This window comes from Thermobia domestica, chromosome 1 (genome assembly GCF_964235325.1).
Source record: "Thermobia domestica chromosome 1, izTheDome1.hap1.1, whole genome shotgun sequence".
Lineage (NCBI taxonomy): Eukaryota > Metazoa > Arthropoda > Insecta > Zygentoma > Lepismatidae > Thermobia > Thermobia domestica.
In genome coordinates this window covers 229,165,208-229,188,414 of record NC_137454.1, presented here as the reverse complement: position 1 = coordinate 229,188,414, position 23,207 = coordinate 229,165,208, and the positions used below count along the sequence as shown (strand labels likewise).

Below are 23,207 nucleotides of genomic sequence, written 5' to 3'. Positions count from 1 at the left end.
AGTTTTCTCACTATTACGCTTGTTAATCCGATATAAATAATCTTTGTATTCAAATAGTTTGTTTCCACACTTAGTGTTAACAAAGTTCGACGTATCTGAGAGGTTAAAGACACTTGTTACAAAAATATTGTCACAAAACACTCAGAAGACAATTCTATCTATAATTTTAAAAGCCGTGCGGCACGGGCCCATATGGCTACAGTGAGTGTCAATTTAAGGCAGTCAGGTAAGATTCTCTCGAGAAGCACTCAGTTAAATAGGTAAACTAAAGATTCAATTATAACATCAATTACATTTTTTTAACAAATTGTTAGAAAATCCATAGGAATCCTCAGTTTGAAGGTTTCAGTTTACTAACGTCTGATAAAACTGTTCTGGTATTAATTGCAGTCCATGAAAAATTTTCTCAATGTTACTTACATTTTGCTGTGCTAATAAACATCTAAAGTGAAAAATTTTGATTTTAGGAGAAACCGTTTTCATCTTTTGATTTATCATTTAATTGTGTTATACTATTCCTAAAATATTCATTAAATTCGTTTACGGATCAGTAGGTAATCCTGTAGTGTTTGTAATATTATGAAATATGATTAGTCTATCCCGTTGTGATTTAAGATGTGCCGTATACCTATTAAAAACTGTTTCAGTATATTTACTTCCTTATGGTAGTTCTCTTAAACTTTTTCGGACACCATACATTTAGATATGTAACCATTGAATGCATAAAAGCTCAGAAATTTCCTGAGCTTTTTCCTGCACTGTAAAAAATTTCGCCTTAAATTTACTGACCGATTACCGTCAACTCTCGCTGCCATCCGATTACCCTAAATTTTACGGACCACCGTTTTTTCATAAAAACGGCAGACCGTATATTTAGAGGCAAAATAATGTTGACCGTGTTTAGAAACAAATTTGGTACCGTATATTTTACGGTAATTTACCGTAAAATTTAGGGGTCGTTTTTTTTTTAAAAAAAAGCACAGGTGTGTTATTACCGTACAAGTTTTACGGTAATTATCACACCAATTCTTATCTAGAGGTCCTTGCCGGTCCAGCATGTCCTCTTGCTAGATCCAGTAAGAATTCTTGCTGGGCAATATATTGACCCAATTTTAATCGAATTGCTGGAAACTGTATCAGTACACACACTGGCTAGCAATAATCTTTCCTGGATGGATGCAACTACAGTACACACTGGTCCACTGGTGTTAAAGACTACTTAACTAAAGCTTGAAATTAATTCTTAGTTTGTAATATCGAACCCTTGTTCTGATATCATCTTGAACATACATGGCTTTTTCTTTTCAAAATTACCAATTTTGTCATGTATTGAACAAAACACCAGAAGAGGATTCGATATTACATAAAAAAAAAAAAACTACTTCTTGAATTTTATAGCTGAGTTTTCGCACGCTTTGAAGATGTAGTTGGAACAAACATCCATGTTCTTTTAAGATAATCATAAATTGATATTCAGTTACAGTGTGAAGACTAGCTTTATTGCATGTATTTTCGCTATGAGTACCAGTAGACTAATAGACCTCAAATATTCTAATCAGCGATTCATTCGATTAGTCGCATTATTACAGTTTCAGATAACCAAACAGGCACCCGACGACATAGCTTAGAATGACAAGAAGTACGACTAAACAAGTGTAAATCCATATGACTTCTTACAACACTGCCTACGGTATCCAGTATCCGCTATCCCAAATTAATAAATACGTGTTTGCACAATTATGTAACAGTGGCATCAATGCTAAAAAAAAAAAAAAAAAAAAAAAAAAAAAAAAAAAAAAAAAAGAAAAAAAGTCACCAAACTTCTAGAGTATCGAGCTTTTGCATATTTATTAAGCGCTCAAATGTATTAAGAAGACACCAGAACAGATTATAGGTACTCAGAACAAAATTAAACATAAAAACATTTACAGAAATATTTTTCAAATCTAACAATTCATTTATCCAGAAAAAATAATGACAGCATGGGCGCGCGATGAAAATTTTCTAGGGGACTCATCTCCCTGGTTACTATATACCCTATTACATTTGATATTTTTTATTTGTATTAAGAAATTTAATACTTTTTCGTTAACTAGGGGAGCGACCCCTGCCCCTCCTTCGGGCACACATGAGTGACAGTATACTTTTATTTCTGTAACATGAAAAATTTCAGTTGATGCAACACAATTTATGTAAGGCTGTTACGGTAAACTACGAAGCACTTTTCCTAAAAGCTTTTCTTTTTCCTTTTTTTTTTTAAGTGTTTCAACATTGTGATTCTAATTCTAGCTTCACCACCACTCGTAGTTGGATACATTATCATAAGACTTCAGTTTATACATCCAGCAGCTTCTTGGTTTTGAATCGTTGCACTTTGGAGCGATCTGCTTGCCACGATAGCCAACTAAAGTTTTGTTTGTCACCGAACAAAGTTCAAATATTAACATGATGCTTTCCCATACATTACCTTGCTTAATGTTGAATTTCCAGGATATCTTCAACACTAGTACTGTATATAGCATACCAGAAAACCACACACTAAACAAACAAACAAACAAAAGAAATAAACAAAACAAAACAAAGCACAACACATCCGAACCTACGCGCCATCAATCCTCGCTTCGAACATGTGCTTTTTCTCTCCAATGCGCATGCCCGACACAAGCATCTGACAGGAAAACGGTCTCCTACCATTATTTTAGAAAAACGGTAAACCGTATATTTTTCATGGTAGGAGGCACTTATTTTCACGGTTATTGGTTATACATAAGAAAAACGATAAAAGTAAACCTAATGACAATCATCCTATACAGGCACATAGCCAAGGGGGGGTCCAGGGGGTCCGGACCCTTCCCCTTCGAGATCATAAATTAAAAATTTAAGGAAGGATGAAACAAAATGAAATTAGAGAATGAAGCATCAGTGTTAAAAATTAAAAACTACAAGAAGCTTTTGGTTACTCTTTCTTATGAGTAGATTTGTATTACTTGCAATACATGGTGGCGAGGTGAGCGAGATATCCTGGAAAAGTCAGGGAATTTGAAATTTCTAGAAATTTCAGGGAATTTGAAAGTCAGGGAATTAGAAATTACGGAATTCTCAGAATTTCTGCTACTAGTGAGGGAGATTTCAAGCTTCCGAAAGCATAGTGCTTTTGTGTAATAGTGTGGGCTTTTTTTAGTCATAATTTTTCGTCATCACATCCTTGCATCCTTGCAATGTATATTAGTCGAGGACGTAGCTACTGACAGTGTTGCAGGCACGTAGCCAGGATTTCGTGAAGGGGGAAGGGGTCCGTGACATGAAATACTGTGGTCATCATAAGAGGGGCTCGATCACTCTAAACTATTTTACTGGAACATATTTTGGTTCGTTTAGCCAACATTTCGTAACGTTGAGGGGGAGTGACATGAAATTCTGAAGACCCAGTACCTCGATCAATCTAAACTATTTTACTATCAACATATATTGGTTTGTTATTACAATAAAATGAGGATATGTTGGCAAGTATTTTGATAACAAACTATGAAGAAATTTCGAGCAAAATAATAGAAAAATATTGAAAAAGATTTTGCAATATTTACGTTCTTCTCCTGTTTATTCAAATATAACAATTTTCCTTTCGTTATGACCTCAATTATTATAAAAAGTACATACTGAATACTGTCTTGTAAACTATCTTCTAATATAAATAAAATAAAGAGTTTGTTTGTGTGTTTGTCTCTGTCTGTCTGTGTGCGGCCTGGGGACCAGACGAGTGGACCGAGATTTACCAAATTTTGGTCAGGGCCCAGGCCCCAGATCAAGACGCAGCGAGTTTTTCAAATTTCGAAGCAGTGGAGTCTCAGGGATCTTTTACCGGAACCGGCTTGGGAACCAGACAAATTGACCGAGCGTTACCAAATTTTAGTCACGAATACCTTGGTCAAGGCTCCAGACCAGAGTAAACGTTTTTGTCGAAATTCGAACCAGGGGGTCTCAGGGGGGCGTTTACCGGGACATGTAAAAGTAGTAGAAAATGACCGATATTTTACTATTTATTTATTTAACAATCACCAGATACAGCTCAGAGGCCATTTTGCATTGAATATCCAACAACATTAACAATGGAAAGGATTTTGGAAGGTATCGCCCAGGGCCAGTTTAGTAGGTGCCATCCCTGCATTTGCCTGGTAGGACTGAGGGAAACCGTGGAAAACTTCAGTCAGGATGGTAATCAGCGGGAATCGAAGCTACGACCTCCCGAATGCGAAGCCAACGCTCTACCACTTGAGCTATTAATGTCGAATTCTTATTTTCGCGGTCGCTGAAATCAATGGTGAAACTCCAGTCGCATTAACTTCCAAATTCACGCTATTCGGCTCCGGGCCGGGGGTCACCGGAGGGGGTTGAGATACCAAGACATATAAAAGTAATCCAAAATGACCGATATTAGTGTCAAATCCATAGTTTTCGCGGTCGCTGAAATTAATGGTGACACTTCCATTAGCGATGTCTTGCAAGTATGCGGGCCGGGAGTCAGCGGGGGGTGGATACCGAGGCATGTAAAAAATATCCCAAAATGACCGATATTAGTCCCTCTTCATATTTATTCACTGCAGTGGCGCAACTCGGTGGAGCAACTGCTTGTGAAGCATTGCTTTAAATTGCTGCCTTCGTTTGCTTCCACTGCAGTTGCTTCCACTAAAACGGTTGCCGCCACCGACCGCTCTCGCGCAACTGTCTCGAGCAACTCTCAGTGTCTTCCACTCGAGGAAAAGCATTGCTTTAAATTGTAGCCTTCATACGGGGACACTGAAGTGGCGGTCACCGCACAAGGTTGCCAGTGTATCTCGATGCCAATGTATGTATATGTTGTTTAAAAAAAAAAAGGAAGAAAGAAAAGAAGAAAAGGTGCTGATCAGACGAAACATGCACACTTGATCTTTCCATGCCTGCCCTAGTCGCGGGTTTACTACCCCTCCCCGATGGGGGAAATTTTTAACACAATAGAAAATAATAATGAAAAACTTATTTTATGCATACCTTTATTTCGTTTTAGTAGAAATTTTAATGAATTTTCATTTTACATATGTTGTGAAGAAAGACTTTAATTACTATAAATTCACGATCTTTTCTTGTTGTTTGAAATAGTTACAGAGAATGATGAGTTTTACGATATGCGTTGGCGCAATAATGAAATAAATTCGTTTTGAATTTTCGCCCGTAATAATTTGAATATTCCAACACTAAGAATTTCATTAAAGGAAATAAAATAATCGGATTGCAAGTATCGGGGCGCCCATCAGGAGGGGCATGGTGGGGCGATCGCACCCCCCCTAGAGGAAAATGTACTTCAGAATGTCGAAAATCCAATAGAATTTTTACGTTAGTTACAGCAAAATTTGAAACTATTTTTGAAACGTCGCTTATACTGCCTCCCTTGTCGGATTCTTGAACGTTATCTAGATTTATATTGTGACAAGGTGTTGAGGAGCTCATGCACAGAGGGTTGCGAGGGAAGTGCAGTACACCATAATTACCCGCCTCTTCGCTACTGTCTACTGCAAGTAGAATGTTAAAATTCTATTTAGCTTCGACGACCAATGATTAACGCCAATAGACTTCCTAAATCAATTATTATTTGGAAACTGTTTGACTTCTATTATTATTATTATTATTATTATTATTATTATTATTATTATTATTATTATTATTATTATTATTATTATTATTATTATTATTATTATTATTATTAGTATTAGTATTAGTATTATTATTATTATATTTTTGCGCTTTTCTTCGTCTTGCTAATTAAATTTTTATTCAAAGTGCTCCCCTCAAAACGTTGCGCCCCGGGCCTAGTGGTAAATCCAACTCTGCCTAGTCGTTTATTATGTTTTGTTCTTTGGGTATTAGTCATTCATCACCAGATTAGCAGCCACCCCTTATGCCAAATGAATCATTTCCGGATACGTTTATAACTATTATTATTATCACGTAACGGGACTTACAACACGCTTTTAAGACTCTTAAACCGTATCAAAAGACCACTCATCGCTCTTACCGTTTTTGCTCTATGGGAATCAATATTGAAACCGGAAGTGTTAGTGGGTTTCCACCACTTCCGATATTAGCAGAGAGGTAAAGATGACAATGGAATCTATTCTTTGGAAGCTGTTTGAGTGGACCAGAAAAAGCAGCTCTCATTATCTATAACCGTTTTCGCTCTACGGAGATCAATGTTAAAAACCGGAAATAATTTATTTCTAGCACTTCCGGTTTGAATAGAGTTAAGATAGAACCTACTGTTCAGATGCTGAGTAGATTCCAAAAAAACTAATTCTTACTGTATTTGCTCTAATACCAGAGGAACATTGAAGAACGGAGGAACACAGCGTTCTATGACTTCTATTACTTTCGCACAACAAAGGTTTCCAAGTGGGATTAAAATGTATTTTGGGCACTTAGTTTTCTAAGAAAGAAACTTATTGACATAATTTCTGATTATAAATCTTTTTAAGTGAAATCTTTTCAAAATTAAATTTATTTTAAAACTACAAAAACAGGTAGCTTGTCTTGTGTAGGAAAATGACAACTTCACAATTCCGGAAAATATTCTAGAAGAACCTGACTCCATGAAACAGGAAGATCATGCAAGAAGAACGAAACCATACAAATCACTATAAAATGAAGTTCTTGGCTTCAAGTTATTTTTCGATGATTTCCTTATCTACATACATTTTATTGTAAGAATTGCAATTTCATTAGTTTTCTTCTCTTCCAGGATAAACATAAAAAAAAAACGATTAAAAATGTATTTTGTTATTTTAAATTTAAGATTCAAACATCAAATTTCATGTCTTATGGAATTTCGAATTATCAATATAGGATGTTATTATAATAATTGAAACAACTACCCATTTTTTCTGTCCATCCAATTACTTTTCTTCTCGGTCAAATATTTTTAAAAAAATGCTTAAGCACATGCCCTACTGTTTTAAAGGAGAAGTTCAAATACCGAATTTCATGTCTCTAACCTTAAGAGACTTCGAGGTATGGACATTTTAATACAATAATTAACAATATATATATATATATATATATATATATATATATATATATATATATATATATATATATATATATATACACAATATATACACAATATATATATATATATATATATATATATATATATATATATATATATATATATATTTATATTTATATATATATAGGAAAGATCTGTGATCACTTCAAGTAATAGTCCTATCTTTTCTATATATATCTACTTAGTTCGTGATCGATTTCACTTCAATGAAATGAAAAACGAGGTTAGATAAAATGATCAGAAGTTAATAGTTTAAGAAGAAAAGTTACACCAACTTCACTTTTATTCACACTTCTACAGTTGAAGGATATTCCATAAGAGACGCATCTTTTGAAATACTCGCTATTTCTGTTCTAGTAAATTGACAGCACTGAACATTTACGCGATTTTCATATGTTGTTGATGTAGTTAGTGGTAGTATTCGTAATTTCAGGTAAATTTTTCTACTCTAGGGAAATTTCGTAGTTAAATGTAGCAAAAAGAGATATTTTTTCGATAAAACCTGAAAAGCCAGGGGAATTTTTGCGCTAACTGATTATGCAACGTAAATGCTCGAATTTTTCTTTCTTCTTGAAAAATAAGCCAATACAACAGCAACGCTGTACATATGTCCGTTCATATCAGCATAATTTGTACCAATTTTTGGCTGGATGTATTTCTTTTTTCTTTTTCTTTTTTCTTTTCTTTCTTTTTCTTTTTTTGTAAAAAGAAATGGGGAAAAAATAAAATCCAAAAGCAAATGAACAAAAGAAACATGGTTGACATTTTCTTTAATATAGCTGCATAAATATTATCACATAACTTGTCTCATAAGAATTGGTGACAACAAACTAGGGGGAAAATTTGATAAGAAAAGGGGAAAATTTTGTATCAGTCGAGAGAAATTTTCTTAAGGAACCTACGAACACTGGTTAGTTGTCGCTGGGAGCATTATGTTGACCAAACATTCCACGGAGATTGCGAACAGTCTCTGCATAACATTCACCACATTTGTAGACCAACAAGTTTTTGCTATGATAACATGTTATTCCCTGATAACATGTAGGCGCTCTATTCCTACCCGTGCACAAAACAGCAATTATAATGTTATTCGGCGTTCCGTGACTAATAACTCTAAAGATAACAGACGAAAATCGTGTAATTTTCAGTGCTACCAACATACTATAACAGAAATGGCCATTTCAAAACTTGTTTTTTTTATGGGACACCCCTAAAAGGCTTGCTATTTTAGTACTGTATTATTTGTACCTCTCAACGGAAGCTCTGCAAACTAAATGACATTGAACATTGAAAACTTTTTTCTACATTTGAGCGCAAGGAACTAACAGAAAATAAAGCGAGATTCTCAAAATGTGCAATACGTTGTATACTTGCCCAACTGGCCGACGCTTGTGCTGATTTTTATAAACAAAAGGAAAACAAACATATATCAAAATTACATCGAAGTAATAGTACTTGGTTACAGAAAGACGTTGTTCGCAGAAAAACATAATAATAAATAAGTAAACAAAATAAAAGTCGTTAGATTTGAAAATCGCCAAATTCTCATTTAAAACTGATCCAAGAATTCGCTAGTAGCAAAAATTATTTTTTGTTGTTAATCTGGAGTGGACTATGACCTATCTTAAGATTTTTATTATTATTGTATTAGTTTTCACGAGAGGATTCTCTACAAATACAAAACATTCCCAGTTAAAGGCATTCCAATGATATACAGGATCATTTAGTTTATTTGAATTGCAAACTAATCTTTTCTTTCTTTTAAATATATATATATATATATATATATATATATATATATATTCGAATTTAATTTCTAGGATTTTAATAAAGCCATTAGTTATATTCTCCTTTAAATCCGTAACTACAAGATTAATAACTAAGAAAGTAATAATGGTTGGGAGTTCATGAAGACAAGATCTAGTGGGAAGTGTTGTTTAAAAACATGTACCGTATTCATACGTGTTTCTTAAGAGGGTTAGATGGAGAAAATTTATGCGAAAGATGTCTTAATCATTACACTTTCGTTGAAATACGCATGCTAAGGGTGGAAAGCGGTTCAAATATGTTCCAGAAATATATTCTCTCCGTGCGAAGTACTATCATTTCTGTTAGTTAATAATAATAATAATAATAATAATAATAATAATAATAATAATAATAATAATAATAATAATAATAATAATAATAATAATAATAATAATAACAATAATAATAATGTAACGAACTTTTCACGTCAATTTCTTATCTTACCTCTATCATCAGAAAAAAATAGCCTCCCTCATATTTTACAAGCGAGAGAATTTGCATTGGAATCCAGAAAAACAGAAACCAGTAGGAATTAGATTTAGAAAAAATTACGTTTTGATATGCCTTGCTTCAATACATAGAAACGTTGTTAGTTTACTAGCTATTTCAAGTGATATAAAACATAAATAAAATCATTTAGCCTAAGGAATGATTGAGAAGGCACTTAGTTATTTCCCAATATGTTTGTCTTGAAATATGAATAATATCAGCAAAGTTAAATTTGATTTCGGTGGACGCCGGGAAAGTATGGTGTACACTGGCCAGCCGTTGGGAAACCCTGATCTACAGTTAACTGGACGTTATAATAGGTAGTATATAGGGTGTTACAAAGCAACACCAATAACATTGGAAAGTGATTCCTAACACCAAGATAAGACGAAAAATAGACCTATAGTCCAACTTGGGGTTAGAAATGCTTCCTTTCGGCGCTATGACCAGCCGAAACTTTGCCGGAAAAATGCAGAAACAGCCATAACTTGAGAACAAAATGTATCGAATCGAAGTCGTGTGAAAGGGGAAAGTCCATTATTTTTTTTTTATCTTAAATTCCATTAATCCACATTTGAACTTGGTGCAGAGACGGCACAAGGGTGAGCCACCAAAGACATTTCAGAATTCTTGGGGTATTGTATCCAACGTCGCATCATAAAAATAAACAATAATCAAATACAATATTTCAAGTTAGAAGAACACTGTTAGAATTAGAAAGAAGCAGAGATAAACATGTTTGAGTTGAGTTGATTTTGAGTTTGTCCCTTTCAGCAGCGAAGCTATATGAGACGGGACCTGATGATTAATGTGGAACCCGAATCACATGAGCTCCCGCCGGGAATCGAACCTGGGTCTCCCAAGCCAAAGGCGCATACGCTAACTGCTGAGCCACGAAGGAGCTCCAATACATACATATTTGATTGATCTACTTTGTCTCAGTACGGAATAAACTCTCGAACGTAGAACTTTGCCTCCGATGGATATATCCCTAGAGTGTATGAATTATTATTTACGAAAACTATTTAAAAAAAAAAAAAACTTTGGACCACTCCCAGCAAAAAAAAAAAAAAAAAATCTGGGTGTACGCCTGATTCAGCGTAATCCCTTTCCAAAAATTCGTTTCGCTTCTCATAGATGATTGTCAACTTATTTTAATAGCTATACATTCGTGTTTCTGTGCTCGCAATAAACCATGAAGAAGTAACAGAACGGTAACAGAACGTTCACTTCTGAAGCAAGGGCCTTGAGTGTTCGTGTTCAGCAACATCATGTTCGCGAGTATTCTCGGAATTTTAATTTTTCTCCTAATGCGTAATTTTACCAGCCATTACACAAATCATCTTATCGAAATTACGGGTACATGAACACAGAAAAGTTCGATGATAATTTAAAATGTTCTTTTTCTTGAGTAGGACTTAAGCAATTGCGCTTCGTGATCTGTATCCAGACCCATTAGACGACTCAGCTATGCTCACTGGTTCAACAATTTAAGCACAAACAATTTATACGGTTTTTGTACGTGTTCCTAGTCTTATTTCCATCCTTTATTCAGATATCATAATAATTACATTTTCACGGCTACAATTTTAATAGAGATAACTTATATTTTCTTCTTCAAATGCAGTATTTGTCTTAATTCTAGATAGAACATAACTTACTTATCTTCTTTATAAGTTACAAAAAGTAGTATTCAAATCGCGAATAGTGCTACAGTTGAATATATTGTAAATTGATATGGTTATTGATTACCATAATCATGCAGTTGGCATACTACTATCTTTTTCGTTTCATCTTTCATGTTGTTTTTAATAAAAAATAGTTTATATGAAACTTAATTAAAAATACACAACAGAAAATGAGCTTGCAAAATAAAAACACATTACACATTAAACTTAACGAGAAAATTGTCTCGGCTTAACCTGTAACCTAGCAACAATTCCTTCTCCCTCTCTTTTCCTTTTTTCCTTTTCTTTTTGCTATTTTACGCCTGAAAGTGTTCTTTGGAAAGTTAGCTTGAGCGAGCGGATGAAACCACTACTTACATTTCGAATGTGTGATAAAATTAAACATAGGGACAATATTGTTCTAAATGTTAAAACAAACTACTCCTCTGAATAATACAAGAACTGCTGAATTTTCAAAAGGGTTGTTATAAACACACACGCACATTTACAAACCATATGGAAAATAAACAAATTTTGTATCGTATTTTTCTTGAGTCTGTGAAACTTGTCTGCGAAACTCCATATTTTACGTTACATTTTACAAAAATTGTTAGTTTCAGCTTTTTGCGTTTACACATGTGTATTAACATTACTTTTTCATTTTATCTCTTTTAGTATGAATGGAAATTCTGAAATCAATGGAACCACACAGCTGCAACATCTTCCCATTCATCCCCATTGGGCACAGTTTGCTCCCGTAAGCACAGAAGCTCATTATGCTGTAGGCACTGTATTAATATTAATAGGAGCTGCTGGATCCATAGGAAATGGCCTGGTTCTGATTGTATTTGCAAGGTAAGGAACACAGTTGGTCTGACATATCTGCGCACTACTTTTATACAACTCTTTTTTGATTATGTGGACAGAAAATGAGCTATGATTATTCATGTACTATAACTGTATTACCATTTTCGTTTATTATCTATCGGTTCCGATTGGACAATCTGAAAAGATCAAACGGTTGATTCGCACTCAGTAGCTTGAAATATTTGAATCTCATTTATAGAGCTAAGAGGTTTAGATGGTGCAACCTACTCATTTATTTATTTTTCTTTTAAAACGGGCAAATCGCTTGCATTACAAATAAAATATTGAATCAACACGTCTGAGTTTTGGTTTCATCCTTTTGTACTTTTTTTTCAGTGTGAGAATCTGTTCATACATTTTCTGAATAGTATACCCTTTTGCACTATTTTTCAACATCACCTTTTTGCACTTTGTAAAACTCTTTATTTGCTTCTTTTCCGCATTTTATTCCTGTACTAGTTCAATAAGGAACACAGAGCGTCTCGAGCATTACATCACTTTCGCTTCAGTTCTCTCCCGGTCGGCCAAAACTATTGTAGAAAATAAAGGAAGGTAGCAACATCAAACTGGCCAATCATGGTTATCATGAAGTGGTATTATTTGTGCATTTGTATATATAAATATTTACTTAGTGATATAATGAGTTGATTTGTCGATTGATTTGGACTTTACCGTCCCATTTAGCACCGAGGCTATCTGAGACGTGGAACTACATTTTAACATGTGATCCGAACCGTATGAGATTTTACCAGGAATCAAACCAGGACCTTCCTACGCCAAAAGCGTGCACGATAGTCATATAACTACGAGGCTCACTTAGTGTTTGGGTATACAGCTTCACTGAAAAAAAAAACGAAATATTAAATGTTATCTGCTTTGACTTAGTGTTTGGGTATACAGCTTCACTGAAAAAAAAAAAAAAAAACGAAATATTAAATGTTATCTGCTTTAACAATTTTCTGGACTTGTGAATTTCTTCAACTGTTAAATGTTGTTTGTGTTAACAGTTTTCTCGACTCATAACTTTAAAAGCATTTGTTTTTGGACTTGTTTCAAGTAGGACTTGTGTTACTTTTTAATATATCAGTAAATTTTTATATATCTGATGTGATTAGTTTTGGTACTTTTGTACGAATATTTATTTTAAAACTTGCACTTTTTAACCAAACTTTTGCACCTAAAACTTCTAGCTCTACTCGTTTAATTCCTGTGTGGTCTGTTAATAAATGTTTAATCTTCAAAAAGTTCCAATTGAATAATTAATTTTACTATTTTCTTGTTTCATGCATGGCTATTTAAAGAGTTCTGTACAGTAATTGAGAAGTATAGGATTAAATTTGGAATTATCCATCAGAATATTGTCTTCTTGACGTTTACCACTTAATTATGGATAGTTCAATTAAATGACATGAGTGAAAACAAGCTTCTACAGTGTCACCCAACTTAGTATGCATTTGCACGTCTGTGTGTTTGCCACTCTGTTACACTATAATTGTTGATGAAATGTATTGTATTAATGAAATTTTATGTGTGTGCTGAGATATAACTTTAAAATTGGACTTCAGTTTAGTCAATAATAAGCAAGTTAAAGGGGCTGAATTCATCCCAATTTAAAAGATTTTACACGTCTTAATGTTAAAAAAAAAGAAACTGAAACTTCCATAAATTAGTTCGGATAAAGGTCATTACTTTGTTATGTAAATATGAAACAGTTTCTTTGAGACTAGAAATTGTAGGTGAGAGCACGGTGGCTCAGTGTTAGAATGCTTACGCCTGAAGTAAGGGATTCCTTGCTTGATCTTTCACCACTTAAATTTATGGAGAAAACATCGAGTCTGTAGGTTTTCTTGGAGGTTCTTCCATTTTTCTCCAACTTTATTATTTCACTAATTTTATCATTTTCATTAACTTCCATTAATCAATAGTCTCCTTTAACTCAAAGTGTATAATCTTAGGATTTTTATTTGTTTTTCATTTGGTTTTTAAATTTGGACTCCGTCATATTGGTTGGAATTGAAATTTAATAGATAGTAAGGAGTATATTACCCCATATTGAAAATTATGCAAAACAACACTGATGAAATGATTTTCTAGTACACATTTGGAAATAAATAATTTAAATTAATTGTAATGTATTATACATAATTCTCTGAACTTTCGCATAGTTTTAGGATGAAATCGGTCGAAAGTAAGGATTAAAAATATGTCTTTCCTTCCATACATTTCATGTTTACCTACTACAAGTATGGTCCATTATAGTTTTAAATGAAAATGCTTATTTGTCGTAAAATATAGTGAGCGTTTTGTCTAAGAGTTAACGACTATTCGTATTAGTTCGAGTTTAAATTAGTCAAAGTCAAGGATTCAAATTTATCTTCATCTCTTAAGAAGCATGTTTAATGAAAATGATACTTTCTATTGGAACATATTAGCATACGTGACTTTAATATGGATGACCGGAATCGATTCCCGGTGGGAGCTTATGAGGTTCGGAGCTTTAGTTAAGCTTTAGTCCACGTCACATGTAGCCTCCTGTTGAAAGGGACGCTAATATTAAATCAATAAATCAATGGAACTTATTACTGTTTGAATCAATTGAGTGAATATCCACCCAACTATGCCCAATACATAGGTCTACAGGTGGTTTCTAAAGATCGTTTATAACACTCGGAAAGTGATTCTACTTATGAAAAGAAACAATCGGTAAATATTTTCTCGAAATTATTTTGTTTTAGAGATACATGTTTTACTTTTCCTGTTACATAGCCACTTGACTTTGCTTTCATGTATAATTATCAACCTGTGCATTATCAACAATTGATTGTTCGCTAAGAAGGGGGGCTGTGAGAGATCACTATGACTCAGTAATAAAGTGTTTACCTTCTAGTTAGAATACCAGTGTGTCGAGCAGGAAGATAGCGATAGGTTTTTCATGTTTAGCCTGTGATTACATAAATATAGATAGAATGTGTAGAGAAAAAGTAAAATATTTAGTTTAATGTTCTATGTTTACGTTTCGTGAACTAAAAGATAAGACTACAGGTGGCTAATTAATAATTATGAAAGATTTGTAAAGTGAGAATGTAAGAGGAAATGGGAGTGCTCCGGCAGAAATCCACGAAAAGATGTTATCCACTGCAAACTCAGTTAGCCATGGATCCATCATGAAATATTTATTACATGCTAGAACGTAGTTCTACACGTCATAATCAGACCCACCTTTCCTAACGGAATATCTGAGGCTTCCTAAGTTCCTATTGGATATCCCTTGCACCGCCATTAAAATATTTTGAGTTGTGCATTTTTGCATAGAGCAGATTATTTAATAGCTCTGAGACATTAAATTGCTGCTACATATTAAAGCTAGTAGTTTTGGAGATATTTATCTGCAAAGTCCATTTCCCACACTGTGGTAGCCTGTATCTGTAAAACAAAGATATTCCGTGAAAATGTTAAATGGAATTCTTCTCTTGTCTTTATTAATAGAATCACTTTCCAAACGTGGTAAACGGTCTTTAGAAACATCCTGTATAGATCTTTTTGCTACTGCTGTCAAAGCTGCCAGTTGTATAGCCTAAAGAAAATGTCTTTAGCTGAACATCTGATGCTTCTGCGATGTAGTCTTAACAAAGAAGTGGATCATAAATGGAAATAATAAAAAAAAAGTTATTTGAATGACATTCGGAGAAGAAACAAAAGAATCATCTGCTCCAGTCACATTGATACATTTAATTTTGTACTCATGAAAAGGAATTGAGAAATCAGATTGTATTGACAATTTTGACATAACTTTAATATGCCACTATGATTGTGCAACTAGTCAAAATTTTAATTTATTCATTTCGTCCGAAACCAAGGAGGAGAGGATTTGAATTGAAATTTGACAGAAGATAATAACCTAATAACTTTGACAATTTCATCTTCTAAAATAATATTAAAAGCTTCCAGTTATACTGTGTACACAGGACGAAATATATTCATTAAACTGACTGGTGGTTATAAGGAAAATGTGAGAAAAAAAAGATTATTTTTAAAATCATGTTCTTTGTCTACAGTAAAGAAAATGTACATTGAAGTTTAATCCGCTAAATTAAGTTCTGAATTGGATTGCCCAAAGAAAAGAAAATATAAAAAACAGTGAATCAGGGGGGGGGGGGGTTCTGGAACAAATCGGCTTACGCGAACAAACTTTGTAAACTACATTTTGTTTGGCTTACGAATAATATATCTATTTGTGGACCGTGCTTGCACATTTCCACGCCCCCATCAACGCTTTTCCACGTTTGCTATAAACATTACACGTATCTGTCATGCTATGATTTTTTTTAAAAAAAAATACTTTTTTCTTTAGATGTTTTGTGTTTTTTAACCCTCAAACTATTTTGTTTAATTTAGTGTTAATTATTTGCCCTTAAAAAGGATAGTTGTATTTTCATTCTATATTTTTTTTATCACAGAAAACACTTTATTTTATGCTGAAATATTGAAAATTCCCTAAATATTTTTACAAGGATAGAAATGTTGCAAAGGGACATGGGTGGTTAGATTTTCTTCTCTTATACGTTATTTGCATTATGATAAGTTGCAGTGCATTACTGTTAACCATTAAAGCAATTACAAGGATCCCATTGCGTAGCGCTTTTCGTGAACCGAAATGTTCATAAACTAAATTAATGTAAATATAATTAATCTGTTCTAGCTACAGAAACATGATACTATACCGGTATGCATTTTTAAAGTTGTTGATTACTCAAGAAGCCTCTACATAATAACTTAATTAGTTGTTTATTACATGGATAACAATGAATGAATTTACAAAGAGAGGTGAGTGTCCAGGTTCTATTTTCAACACATTCGTATTTTCCTTTTCATTAAAGTTTCAGTTGTACTTTCTTTTTCATAAAAGTTTCAGTTGTATTTTATTTTTCATTAAAGTTTCAGTTGTACTTTCCTTTTCATTGAAGTTTCAGTTGTACTTTGTTTTTCATAAAAGTTTCAGTTGTATTTTATTTTTCATTAAAGTTTCAGTTGTACTTTCCTTTTCATTGAAGTTTCAGTTGTACTTTGTTTTTCATAAAAGTTTCAGTTGTACTTTCCTTTTCATTTTTTTTTTTTTTTTTTTTTACCCGATGGAAAAACTCATTCATAAGGATTGAAATTACACTGGTCCAGATAATTTTCCCTGGAGTCACAAACACTCCTAGTGTATTGAAATACCCCCCCCCCCATCCTATTGGAGAAAATCTTCTGAAATTATCGCTAATTACACATTGTATGAACTGCTTATTTTTAACACACTTATCCTTATATTACTTTACCAATTAATCTGATATATAAAATTTAGATTCAATTGTACGTGTATATAGTTGGTCCATAATACAAGAAACTTAGAGAATATAAAATTGTACTTTTTGCATATCTTTTGAAGATGGACGATATTTTCAACAATGTATTGAGCACTTAGTAATTATGGATATTTACATTGAACATGCAATCTTCTAAACCACTTGTGAACCACTTAAGTTAGGCAGCCACTTCGCTAGAGTTAGTGAAGTTTGTTTTCGGTCGCATCATGATGAAATTAGAGGGAAAATGTTATCTTCTTTCACTTACATATTAGATTAGTAAAATCACACATAGATATTATGTAATTCTGTAATTCTGATATTGCAACAATGTTACATACACTTAGTCGAATATAACTCTCTTGGAGTGATTAGTATTGGGTTCTGTTCGCAAACTAAATACCAAGCACAGAGAAGATATTTTATCAAAATGTATCACACGTCTTCTGTACATGTTTTTTAGAACGAGGGAGGGCTTCTTACAGACAATTTAGTTAGATCTGGGAACTAGTTTCGAAATATACAACACGCGTGTCATCTCGTGGGCATCCCTAGCTAAAGTTTGTGTTTTCAGGTGACAAGCTATGAACCCTTGAAAATAAAACTGAAAAATTAAAAGCAATTTTTATCAACTAACACGAGAGGTTCTTTGTTATTGAGTGTCCCACTTAACATTATTTACAATCATGTACAGTATTTTTTGTAAATACTCCTATCTGTAAGCTTTTCAGAAAGGCCTACAGTGGCCCCGCGTAGAGTAGTCGTTAACGCTCTTACTTTCGGAGCGAGCGGTCTCGGGTTCGATCCCCCATGGGAACACTCGGTCGAAAAAGCTTTTTTTCAGGACAGCCATCCTGAATGAGGCTTTCCTCATTTACACCAGGCAAATATCGGGGTGTTACCTAACTTACAGGTCCCAGGCCGCTTCCTTCCTTCTACTATCCATTCTTCCTTCCCCTTCCCCGGATTGTGTGCTTCCCGAGGGACGTCATCCCTCATACGTAACGGACTAAATGGTTATAGATGCCGAAAGCCCAAAAATCTAAGCCCTAAATCCTAAAGGCCTACAGTTTTCGTACAAGTATTTATGCCTTGTTTACGATGTGAGAACGTTACGAATAAATTCATAGGTTGTATCACTATATACTGAATGGCATCGAATGAACCCTAAAATTAATAACTCCGTTTCACAATAACTCTTATCTTAGTACATAAATACAAATACATATTATTTATTGAAGTGTATTCTTGTCTTGCGATCAGAGATCAGATGTAAACATGTGATGAGTATATAATCATTTCGTTTTATTTATTTATTTTCGTATTTCGCTTAAACGGAAGTTTAGAACTAGGCTTATACTTTATATATATATCTAATTTTTAAGTCAGGTTGCAGTAGGAAGAAAGGAAAATAATTTATCTCAACAACATTTATAAGAAATGTTTTAGTAATAAATTAAGGAGTACACATATTTTAAATTTAAATCAAAACCAGAATATAAACAGATATTTAATTCCGGATTACCTCATGGCCACCTTCGTTCCGAATATATCACATTCCTACAATGAAGTGCCCCGGAAGGTAGAAATTTCTTGACTTCATTCCTACACAGAGAAAAATCCGTTCTGCGGTATGTTGTACAGATATACGGTATTCTCTTGCTTACTATAGAAATCAGTACAGAGCATACGTTATCCATATGCTACATACGCACTACCCTTAGATGTTACATCATGCCGTTGCAGCATGTCTGACATCTAACAGTTTTCCGTATATCACATGCATATACTTATGTTACCTTCGTCAGTTATATGTTATATACGTCCATTTGTATGTGAGATTCTGACCGCCTACATTGTTTCAAACGGAAAGTACGTATAAATGGAACACTTACTTATACGGAAAGTATTATAAAACATGCGTTTTCAGTTACACGTCTGCTGTACGTTAAGTCCAAAACCTACAGGAATTACGTATGTAAACTATCTACGACACCTACATTTTTCTTCTCAGTGTATATATAAATAAATACAACAGATACATTGATATAGGGCAATCTATTTACCTTGAAGTCTCCTAGTAACTTTCAAACTAATAGACCAAAAAAACAAACGACACAAATGTCGGCAGGGACAATATTTTATATACTCTAGAATAACTCTAGATTAATGATGTTACGAACCGAACATAAAGGTGTAGTTTTCTTTTCAAATTGTACTACATGTGTTTATTACATGTTTCAAATCTACATGTAAAACGAAAATGAGGAATATCATATTTAATATTTAGTGTTGCCAATTAACGATGCTAAAGTATCACAATCATCCGAATTTAGGTGGTCTCTACAACAGAGATAACGCAATTGACACAAACAGAGCAATGCATATTTATACTTGTTATTGTTGTTGTTCCATTAGTTTAGCCTTCCTTTCAGCAGCGAGGATATATGAGACGTGGACATACTGTTTAACGTGGAACCCGAACCACATGAGCTCCCGTCGGGAATCGAACACGGGTATCCACCGTCAATGGCGCATACGTTAACCGTTTAACCATGAAGAGCTCTGCATATCCATAGTATCTTGGTGTCAAATATATGATCATGACATTAAAATAAATACGAACGATATAAAGAGTGATTGATATTTTGACTTTTGCAAAAAGTTATCATTATGAAAAGTACAGGGGAGACTCGGTGAAAATGACATATTTTTTCTAAAACGAATATAACGTTATTAATAAACTTTGCTCAGTACAATTATAGAATCTTCTACATAAAATTCTAGTTAGTTACATAAGATCTTAGTATTAAGGTTTAATGACACTAAATGAATAAATTTAGTGCTACATTTTCTAGGTGAAAAAAAACATGAGGTTAAAATGACATATTGAACTGTGGTAAAATGACATACATAAACTATCTGAAAAAGAAATCACATTCGAAATGTGCTTCTCGCTTGTGGACACCTGCACATTCCGCATGAGCCCAATGTTCATACAATTCACATTGAATCCGCAGCTCCGTAGGTTTTGAATTGGAGTACAAATCGTTACAAAATTTGCAGGCACAATTACTTTCATTTTCATCAACATCTACGTCACTCGCGCTTTCAATGTCTCAGGGCTGCTGTAGTATTTGTTTCTTACACATTCGTGAAGATCGATTCTTTCAATAGTCTCCTTTCTGGTGCAGTCAAATTACCAAAAAGTAAGGAAAAATTAGTAACAAGCCGAAACTCGGTAAAGATATTGAGAATGATGTTCTAAACAACATACTAAATGTCATCTGAAATCCCATGTGACCTTCGCCGCCATATTGGAAATTGGCCACTGGAAGTGTCAAATGAACAATACACGAATAAAAATTGCAATAACTTCTTTATGGTTGAACAAAAAGAGAGAGACTTAATGTCATTTTATAGAACATAGATAATACAATATTGTTATAGATAAATAATTTTTCATAAAACTCATGTCTTTAAAAATATTTAGCTCTAAATTCTAAAATTCAGAAAATTACCGTCAAACTGATTTAAAATTTTATTTAAATTAGAAAGTAACTATCAACAAGTTAAAATTTGATATATATGTTAGAGAAAATTATTTAAATGAGATACTAAAATGCTACAACTTCCTCGTTCGCCATATTGGAAAACGTCCAAATGTCCAAAGTAATTGAAAGACAATATTTTGTTGAGCGAAATACAAAATCTGAACTTGGATAAATATTTGAGAAGCTGTAAATACAGTCCATCCGGAGTCAACTGGGTACAATGCTAGTACAAGGGAGGGAAACATTATGACGTGTTTAAGGTTGGCGTCCGCCAACCTGCAATCAACTTGTTTATTATAAATGTCAATTATAATTGTAACATGGTCGTGTGACATATTAAACAACATCCTCGTTCGAAGAGAAACCCAACGGTAAGATTATTTTCCCAAACCCTGCAACGGTTTTGAAGTTGTGAATAAATTTAGGATATGCTATGTGTGAAATGTGCTGTGCGAAGTTTGAAATTGAAGGATAAAGTAAAAAAAAAACTTGTAACATCTCTCATTAGTATCGTTTAATAACCAGGAAAAGAGAGAGCTAACACACACACATAAGCAGCTGTTTTGTGTGTTTTGGTGAAAAGTCCTTTGAAGAGAGTAGGACGTGTATCAAGTGAACATAATGTTAGTGTCAATAGTGTTCAAAGAATACTAAAAAGGGAACAGTGGCATCCTTAAAAAATATAGTTGAAACGAAAACTGTCAGAGGGTGATTGTGAAAGCGCAATAGAGTTTTGTGAGTACGCGTTGGCCCAGATAACTCATGAACCAGTGTTTCCTCATAACATTGTTTTTAGTGATGAGGCAAATTTCTATGTAATAAGTGAGATCAACAACCAAAATGTCCGGTACTTGGCTAAAACAAATCTTAATTGAATAGATGCAAGGTTCAGGTAAGATAATGGTATAGTGTGGAATATGGGGCGAAGAACTTATTGGACCTGTTTTCATTGATTGGACGTTGGATGCTGCACAATATGGAGATATGCTTGAAAATACTGCTATGCCACCTTTATTGAACGAGGAAGGGTGATTTAATCAATATTGGGAACAACATGCGGCACCGCCTTATTATGGTCATAATGTAGTCGATGGCTCAATAAATATTTTCCCGGTTGCCGGATAGGTTTGCATGGACCAGTTGAGTGGCCAACAAGGTCCCTTGACCTAACTCCGTTGGATATCTATCTTTGGTGGAACTTTAAAGCTATTGTCTACCAGTGTAAAATTAATTACATTTGCTACCTGAAAAGGAGAATCATTAGGGTCTATGAACAAATATCAACAACTGTGCTTCGCAGAGTGAACAAGTACTGGATCGCACGGTTAATGATATGCATAGAACAGAACGGTGGGCATGTTGAACATGTCATGTAATTGTATTTGTCGTATATGTGTGTTAGCTCTCTCTTTTCCGGGTTATTAAATGATACTAATGTGAGATGTTACAAAGTTTTTTTAAAAAAAATTATCCTTCAATTTGAAACTTCGCAAAGCACATTTCACACATATATCCTAAATTTATTCACAACTTCATAACCGTTGCAGGGTTTGGAAAAATAATCTTATCGGTGGGTTTCTATTCGAACGAGGATGTTGTTTAATATGTCACACGACCATTTGCTTTTTTAAATAAACACGTTTATTCCAATATGTCGGCCACCAAGATGGCAGACGGCAATCTTAAACACGTCATAATGTTTTCCCCTTTGCACCAGCATTGTTCACAATTGACTCCGGATGGACTGCATTTACAGTTTCTCAAATATTTAGCCCAGTTCAGATTTTGTATTTCACTTAACAAAATATTATCTTTCAATTACTTCGGACATTTGGACAATTTCCAATATGGACAGCGAAGAAGTTGTGGGATTTTAGTATGCCGTTTAAATAATCTTTACCAACATCTATGTCAAATTTTAACCTGTTGATAATTATTTCCTAATTTCAATAAAATTTTAAATCAGTTTGACGGTAGTTTTCGGAATTTTAGAATTTAGAGCTAAATATTTCTAAAAGTATGAGTTTTATGAAAAATCGTTTCTCTATAACAATATTGTGTTATCTATGTTCTATAAAACGACATTAAGTTTATCGCTGTTTGTTCAACCATAGCAAATCTATTGCAATTTTTATCTGTGTATTGTTCATTTGACACTTCCAGCGGCCATTTTCCAATATGGCGGCGAAGGTCACGTGGGTTTTCAGGGGACTTTTAGTATGGTATTTAGAACAGCATTCCTAACATATGTACCACTTTTCAGCTTGTTACAAATTTGATCCTTTCTTCATTAAAATTTGAGCTTCATTTACTGCACTATTCCTTCTAATTTCTTTTTCTGTTCCTTGATAAATTGACTGCATGTTAGAATTGTTGTGTTTCT

General features: G+C 33.7%; 1 protein-coding gene across 1 annotated transcript in view; it reads left to right on the top strand.

Moving 5' to 3' along the window:
• The first annotated feature begins 9,598 nt into the window (after positions 1–9,598).
• Positions 9,599–23,207, top strand: part of LOC145678910 (compound eye opsin BCRH2-like) — a 152,835-nt gene continuing 139,226 nt past the window's right edge. Inside the window, exons 1-2 of the mRNA XM_081749521.1 lie at positions 9,599–9,711; positions 11,734–11,913. Of these exons, the coding sequence (XP_081605647.1) occupies positions 9,599–9,711; positions 11,734–11,913 (293 nt within the window). The remainder of the gene's footprint in view (positions 9,712–11,733; positions 11,914–23,207) is intronic.